General features: G+C 35.5%; 1 protein-coding gene across 5 annotated transcripts in view; it reads right to left on the bottom strand.

The window, feature by feature from the left end:
* LOC107714971 (ralBP1-associated Eps domain-containing protein 2-like) overlaps positions 1-8,411 on the bottom strand; it is a 34,685-nt gene that overhangs the window by 17,337 nt on the left and 8,937 nt on the right. For 3 of the 5 annotated variants that reach the window (XM_016520968.1, XM_016520970.1, XM_016520972.1), the window contains exons 5-12: positions 7,535-7,673; positions 7,381-7,444; positions 7,130-7,298; positions 6,905-6,961; positions 5,481-5,565; positions 5,012-5,083; positions 2,282-2,330; positions 1,186-1,349 (exon numbers count right to left, since the gene is read on the bottom strand). In XM_016520968.1, coding sequence (XP_016376454.1) covers positions 1,186-1,349; positions 2,282-2,330; positions 5,012-5,083; positions 5,481-5,565; positions 6,905-6,961; positions 7,130-7,298; positions 7,381-7,444; positions 7,535-7,673 — 799 coding nt within the window. The remainder of the gene's footprint in view (positions 1-1,185; positions 1,350-2,281; positions 2,331-5,011; positions 5,084-5,480; positions 5,566-6,904; positions 6,962-7,129; positions 7,299-7,380; positions 7,445-7,534; positions 7,674-8,411) is intronic. The other 2 variants (XM_016520971.1, XM_016520969.1) reach the window with 2 other exon arrangements.

The raw sequence follows: 8,411 nt of genomic DNA, 5'->3' as shown, positions 1-8,411 counted from the left end.
CGTTTTTAAGAGATCGTGGAAGTGCACTACATTGTTGATCTTATTTGTGTTTTTTATGCTATTTATACATATATATATATATATTATTTATTTTAAACTTTTATTCAGCAAGTGACAGTAAATCAGAAGTGACTGTAAATATATTTATAATGTTACAAAAGATTTTTATTTCAAATAAATCCATTTCTTTTGAACTTTCCATTTATTAAAGAATCCTTAAAAATGTGTCGATTCTGAACGATTTCTGAAGGAACATGTGACACTGAAGACTGGAGTAATGATGCTGAAAATTCAGCTTTGCATCACAGGAATAAATTACATTTTAAAATATATTAAAACAGAAAACAGTTATTTAAAATTGCAATAATTTTTCACAGTATTACAGTTTTTACTGTATTTTTGATCAAATAAATGCAGCCTGTGAGTTTAATGCACTAACAATCAAGCCTAGGCCATTTTTATAATTGTTTGCCTGCCATAAAACTCGCTGAGAATCTGAAGTATGATGACAATTCAGCAATGGACTCTGTGGTAATAGCTTCAGTGCAAAATTGATTGATGAATATTTTATTCTTTTAAACATTCATATGGTTTAGACTAGACTCAGAATGTGTTTGTGTGTCTCAAATCCTCACCTGCGAACACCACATTTGAACATTCAGAGCTGCAGCCAGTTGCAACAAACCTTTCAAACGTAAGAAAACCCTTAATAATAATGTCCTTCAAATTAAGACTAACTAAGGGTTTACTTAACTTGCATGGTTTTTCACAACTGGGACCAGAACTTTATCTGACATCGGACAAGGCACAACTACAACCACAAAGATCCTTTGTTTTCCAATCAAATACTCATCTTATCAAAGTTCTTTTCAAAAATTGGTATGGCAGCGTATTATTCTTACTTTGTGAACTTGCGGCTTCATACATTTTAAGAATAAACTTTCAATATTTTCTCAGAGAATCCTGTTACTGCATTTGCAAAAGCAGCAGTCAAAAGTATCCACACAGTTAGTGGTGCTTTACGGTCAAATGCGCCAATACAACTCTAGAACAGCCAATACCACATTGAAAATCAAGTCAAATATTTACTTAAATTAAAATGAATGTAATAAATGTAAGATATTTCAATGTCTGTACTTTGTATTCTCAGCATATGAAAGTCTGTACGGGTAAACGGTTAAATACTCAGGGAATGTTGGGATGGGCGAGAACCTTGACCGCTCTGTTGGAAGAGCTTGTTGAGGTCGAGAGAGGAGGCGCGGGAGTGAGTCTTCTGGGGTCGAGGAGGAGGAGTGGGCGGCTCCTCCACCTTCTTCATGGCATCGTCCATGGAGGTGCTGGAATACGACCTGTGGGTAAACCACACATACAGACCTCTTTTACACTGTAAGAAATAAATAGCAATATGTAGTTGTACCACGGTACAGTGAGGGATTTAGATGATACTTTGGTGTAAGCACCATAGTATTTACATGGTACTTTAGGTACTTCAAAAAACTCCTTCGCACTTTTCTGTTGGAAAAGTTATACATTGTAGTACAGATACTGTAAAAGATGCTAGTCCATGCAAAACTCATCACTTTTAGGGTGCCACACTGTTGCTATGAGGTTGTTTACTTGTTAAAGTGGAAATCTACTGCATTATTTTTTGCCTTTTTTTTGTCCAGAAGGTAAGCTTTTGATGACACTGAAATGCAGAAGCACAACAAACCACATAATCTGACAAATCATGTCAGTTTGTTTAATACTTAGGTCGTATACATGTAGTAATAATAATAATAATAATAATAATAATAATTTTATTATAGCAATAATAATACAATTTATTAATAATAATAATAATAATAAATTATTATTAAATTATTGTTTTTAGTATTATTATAAAATGTTAGAATTAATATAATGATAAAACAATGAATAATAATAATAATAATAATAATAATAATGTGAACCCCTGATGTCACATGGATTATTTTACCGATCTCCTTGTTACGTTTCTGTACGTTGATCGTGGTAGTACCCTTGCTGTCTATGGGAGGGTCAGACAGCTCTCAGAATGCATCAAAAATATCTTAATTTGTGTTCCGAAGATGAACGAAGGTCTTATGGGTTTGGAACGACATGAGGGTGAGTAATTAATGACAAAATTCTCATTTTTGGGTGAACTAACCCTTTAAATTTAATGTGTCTGTGTTGAATAAAAGTATGAATTTATTTATTTAAAAAAATAAATAAATAAATAACTTTGTGTAGCAGTAGTGAAAGTTTAAAAAGGTTTTACCTGGGCCGTGTTCTTGACTTCATGTTTGCATCAAGCTCTTGTGGAGAATCTGTAAAACATTGTATGTTATTAAACAGTTACACAGTAAAATTATTATTTCTGCAATAAAACTGACCAAACCCTAAAGAGAAACCTTATTTATTTCATTTAAAAGCCAAACAAAGGCATCGTACTTTACTTACTAAGAACACCCCAAAAATGAAACAAGTATTCTTCTTTTATTTACCTGTCATCTACAAGAGAACAAAGCCACAACCTGAAGCTTTAAGCCTAAACTGAACTGCTCACTCTAGCCAAAAGATTCCACTTCTCAACAGAAACACTGAATCGTAACACTAAAACATCAAACACACTCGAGAGCATCGATACTATCCAAACAATAGCATCTGAAACAGGCCTTGAACACCTACAGCTCCAGTTAACACCTCAAACGGGCCTCTTTCTCCTATCCCATCATGCACCGGGGCATAGACGAAAACTCAGTATCAACTTGGATTCTCTTTTCTACCAACACTGGGGAAAAAAGCATTTCATAAGAACCATATTGGAAGCAATGTTGCATTCAAACTGAAGTAATAAAACGCAGGATTATTTGTGAACGCCCAGGGATCTGGGCACTTTAATAAATATGAGCTGTTATTGGATCAGAGCAGACTGCATGAAATATTAGAACAAAAGGTCAGCGCTGTGGATATAACGGGCTCTGTGTCCACACCCAGAGGCGCTGAGAGGTTTTACTTCATAACATCACACCCATCATGAGAGAAAATAACAAACAGGCCTCTGCTAGAATGATACACTGGCTAAATGTGACTTCAACCTGATCTGATGATGACAAGAGCTGATTTGCCAAGAGACAGCAGTGATTGGTCCGTTTTTAATTATGATTCATCTTATCATGGGTCACTTAAAGAGATAATTCACCCAGAAATGAGAAATTGTGTCATGATTTATTCATGTTGTGGCAAATACAAATGACTATCTTCTGTGGGACACAAAAGTAGATGTTTTGCAGATTGTTCATGCTGCCCTTTACAATACAGTGGAAATAAATGGGAACAAACACTCTTGAGCTCAAAAAGCACCCAAAAGTAGCTCATATGACTCATACACATTTGCATTCATTCATTTAGCAGACTTACAAATAAGGAATATAACAAGCTATTCAGCTGTCCTGTTTCAGATGATATTGTTTGGACAGCATTGATGTTATTGACTGGAGGAAGCATTATTATGGATTATGGACTCATATTTTGCAATGGTTTAAAGTAAAACGCTTTAATGACGGATTTGTTTCTTACAAACACGCAGCTTTTCGCTTCCCAAGAAATTAACTGATGGATTGGAGTCGTGTGGATTATTGTGATGTTTTTATCAACTGTTTGGACTCTCATTCTGACGGCACCCATTCACTGCAGAGGATCCACTGGTGAGCAAGTGATGTAATGCTAATGCTCTCCAAATCTGTTCCCATGAAGAAACACACTCATCTACATCTTAGATGGACTGAGAGTAAGTACATTTTCAGCAAATTTGAATTTTTGGGTGAATTCGGCCCGAATCAGTTTTCTAAAGTGTTTTTGAAAAATCACTTACTCTGCCTTTAAGGAGGCAATAAGTTGAAGTACTAAAAATTGTTAAAATAAATTAAACCTGAATAGAAATATTAATAAAACCCTTAAAACTAAAACAAACTAAAATAAAAAAAAGCTAAAAATAAAAGCCAATTTAAAATATGAATAAATACTATAATAATATATACATAATACTAAAATAACACATGTAATAAACGACATCAATCTTATTTATTTGTTTGTTTGTACTGCTGTATTGGCTTTTCCTGCAGGTCTAGAATTCTCTATCAGGCTCAGTTCTGCTGGCAGAAATAAAAGTGAACAATAAGAGCAATACTGAAATAACAATATCAATAAGTTTACATTGCATTTGGAAGTATGGAAGAGAGAGTATGGAAAAATATCTGTGCACTGAAGACACTGAAAAATCTATTATTGCATTAAATTATAAAATATCAAAGCAAGTGTAGTTTATTTTAAAGCACAAATGCACTAACTTAAAAAAAACACTTAATTTGTTTGTTAGGTTTGACACTTAATAACACTCTAAATATTAATTAATGACTCTAAATGTCACTGCACTGGATAAAAAAATATCAAAGCAAGTGGCATTTGTCATTCACACTTTCATGTATTCAAAATACTGTGTGATGTTAGTTACATGAGACACAAAAAACAATGTTTCTGGTGTGATTGATTTTAAACCTGGTACAGCATATCTTTGTGTGCTAGAAGTTTGAAAATAAGCGACCTCGAGCTTCTGAGGTACAGAAGATTTTCAGTAAATAACAAATGTTGGTCTGTTTTTGACATTAAACTGCCTTATTGCATCAGAAGACCTGAAATCTAGTGCACGTGGGCAACTTTCATGAGACTTTTATAGTGCATTTTTTACATTTTTTGAGCTAGACAGCATCCATTCACTTGCACTTATATGGAAAAGAGCACCTGGAACTTTCTGCTACACATCTATCTCTGTGTTACACAAAAGAAAAGTCATACAGGTTGAACAAAATGAGAGTGAGTAAATGACCACAGAATTTTCATTGTTTCCTGAACACAGACGGTAAAGCACAGGTAAATTAGAGGCTTTGGTTTATTCGGTGTGGGTCAGGGGCGTGTGCGTGGCCCGCTGCGCCTGAGGACAGTGACTCACCTGGTTTTAAAGTGCTGACACGCTGTATTGGCTTTTCGTGCGGGTCTGGAATTCTCTTTGGGCTGAATTCTGCTGACACAGCAATAAAAACACACAATAAGAACAGTGAAATAAGACCATATACATAAGACTATCAATAAGTTTACAGGTTTTCCCTCTTAAGCGTGAAAGAGTGGGGCCCCAAAAATATCTGCACACTGAAGATACTGAAAAATCTATTATTGCATTAAATTATAAAATATCAAAGCAAGAGCAGTTTATTTTAAAACACAAATGCACTCACTTAATTTGTTTGTTAGGTTTGACACTTAATACAGGCACTTCATTTGATATTTTGTAGGTATTATTATTATTATTTAGACATTTTTAAGTGTCCAAATACTTTTTGAGCCACTGTATAAAAAGCATTAGCTATGTTTTTCCTTTAATCATGTTTATGATTATTGACATCTGTCTCTAAAGTCATTACCCGGTTTCCTGCTTTCCTCTCTCCTGTCCTGTTTAGCGGTCACACCTGGTCTAGAGGTCATCTGCAGGTCAACAGAACCCATTTCCTGTTTGGGAAAACGAAAAGCCAGCATAAAATGACTGATATGAGGAAATTTAGAGGTTTACTCAGATATAAGGGCTGGACTAGGTGGATTTTTGATTATTGAGATCTCATATGAGACTCATTAGCACCCTCTGCCTTCAGACAAACAGACATTCTCAGAGAAAATTGCACATGAATACATTTACTTTATATTTATATAGTAAATGTATTCATGTGAAGTTTTTTTTTTTTTTTTTACAACCAGGGACTGTTATTGATAGCAAAAGCTAAATGAATGAATGAATGAATGAACCACAATAAACCATTAAACCAGTGATTTTATAGTTAACTAAAACAACAGCAAAAATGTTGTTAATTGTAAAACAACAACAAGAACAACAAAAAATCTGTAAATTTTTTTTTTTGTTAAGTGACAAAAATATATAAATTAATTTAAATAAAAAATATATATATTTCAGTGGCAGCTAATGGAAATAAAACGTTTAAGTTGAAATACTAAAATTATTTAAAAAAAAATCTAAAACTGAAATCAAATAAATCTAAATAGAAATAGAATTAAAGCTGCAAGCAGCGATGAACGGGCCCTCGCACCCGGGCTCACTAATTTAAATAAAAAATATATATATTTCAGTGGCAGCTAATGGAAATAAAACGTTTAAGTTGAAATACTAAAATTATTTTAAAAAAAATCTAAAACTGAAATCAAATAAATCTAAATAGAATTAAAGCTGCAAGCAGCGATGAACGGGCCCTCGCACCCGGGCTCACCGCCAGCGGGCGGCTTTAGTAAAACAGTCAACGGCGAGCAATATGGATTTAAAGTGGTCAATATAGGAGGAATATCTCAAAGTCATTTATATGTGGCAATCTTCCTGCTGCCAGCTGGTGGCGCTATGACTGTAATCGAATATGAGTATGTAGATGTCTTCAGGCCAGGACTCTAATCAAACATGTGAAGTTTGAGGCAGATTGGACATTGTAGAAGGAAGAAGAAGAAGAAGAAGAATAATAAGAAACGGAGCAATTCCAATAGGGTCCTCACACCATCGGTGCTCGGGCCCTAAATATTAAAAAACACTTAAAACCAAAACTTAAAAAAATAAAAATAAAACTGAAATAAACTAAATAAATCTTATTTATTTACTTATTTTCAACCATCACTCTGCAACTGTTCTTGTTATTTGTTTTGATGCTTTGGCAATTTTGTGTGCAGATCATTATGCCAGTAAAGCGTTTTAATATTGAAAATCGAAAGAGAGAGAATGAGAGACAAAAAGGACAGAACGAAATGTACAGAACATTGAGATCTTGGCATCAATGTTAAATGAAGATCTTCTTACGAGCTGATTGGCTCCAGGCATCATATTGTCATCAAAAACAATAAGAGGTTCAGTCGCCTGTAAAGCAAACCCATTTGGAGCTCAGTTCAAACTTGTCAATCTGAATTTTCTCATAATTGCAGGACATGATACTGAATAAGAAATACTAGACAGTTTTAAACTAGACATCATTAAATACTTCAGGTGTAAATATTGTAGGCATTTTGCGAGTTTTAGATCTCATACCTCAGATGGTGGCACTGTAACCACACCTGGTTCCACAAAGCCAGGTCTCAGCGTGGCGGGGAGCGTTTCAGGAAGAGGGTAACCATTTTTCCGGGCCACGATCAGATGGAAGGCAGTGCAGAACTCTGGGAAAGTGAGAGCACCGTCCTTGTCGACGTCGCTCAGCTCCCTGAAGGACATCAAACAAGATTGTTTAAATACAAAGAGATAGTTCACTGTATGTTTAAGAGGAACTGAGGCTTTATGTTCACCATATATGAGACAGCTCTGGAATCGGAAGCTTCGACTTGGTGAAGAAGTTTTTTGCTACAGTTCCTGAAAGCAGAACCAATGCAAACTTCAAAAGTGTCCACATGAAGTCATAAATCTAACAGAATGAGATGATCTCAGACAGATCTCTCTTACCCATGATGAGAGCATTGAGGTCAGGCTGGAGACTCCTGAACTGGTTGGTGTAGTATTCACGCTGCTCCTCTGTGATCCTCCAGGGCTCGTCTGAGTAATCGATCTCCGCTCGCTCCACCAGCCGCTCCACAGACGCACCCTGAATCAGAAAAACAACTGTCTGAGAATGGAATTAATGATTGGAATTAAGCTGGCAGCCATATCACCCTGTAGCCCAAGACTGGTTGCCCACTGAAGCTAAGCAGGGCTGAGCCTGGTCAGTACCTGGATGGGAGACCTCCTGGGAAAACTAGGTTGCTGCTGGAAGAGGTGTTAGTGAGGCCAGTAGGGGGTGCTCACCCTGTGGTCTGTGTGGGTCCTAACGCCCCAGTATAGTGACGGGGACACTATACTGTAAAAAGCACCGTCCTTCGGATGAGACGTTAAACCAGGGTCCTGGCTCTCTGTGGTCATTAAAAATCCCAAGATGTATATCCAAATTATATTAAAAGCATTTGTCAAGTTGAATGAAATGACTTTATTTATTGCTCTCCAGTTAAAATTAAGTTGCCTCTTTATTGTAGTAGCCTACATATTATTGCCTTTAAGTGTACACATGCCAACCAAAATCATAAAAAAATGCCCCCCAAAATATCTGTGTAAATGGTTCAATAGATTAACTATGCAGAAAATTCATTATAGTTTCATAAAGTTTAAAGGGGTCATATGATGCTGCTAAAAAGAACATTATTTTGTGTATTTGGTGTAATGAAATGTGTTTATGCGGTTTAAGGTTCAAAAAACACATTATTTTCCACATACTGTACATTATTGTTTCTCCTCTATGCCCTGCCTTTTTGAAACGCGTCGATTTTTACAAAACTCATCGGTCTGAAAA

This window comes from Sinocyclocheilus rhinocerous, unplaced genomic scaffold, assembly GCF_001515625.1.
Source record: "Sinocyclocheilus rhinocerous isolate Xijiao unplaced genomic scaffold, SAMN03320098_v1.1 scaffold28, whole genome shotgun sequence".
Taxonomy (NCBI): Eukaryota; Metazoa; Chordata; class Actinopteri; order Cypriniformes; family Cyprinidae; genus Sinocyclocheilus; species Sinocyclocheilus rhinocerous.
The sequence above is the reverse complement of the archived record's forward strand: the minus strand, read 5'-3'. Positions and strand labels throughout refer to the sequence as shown.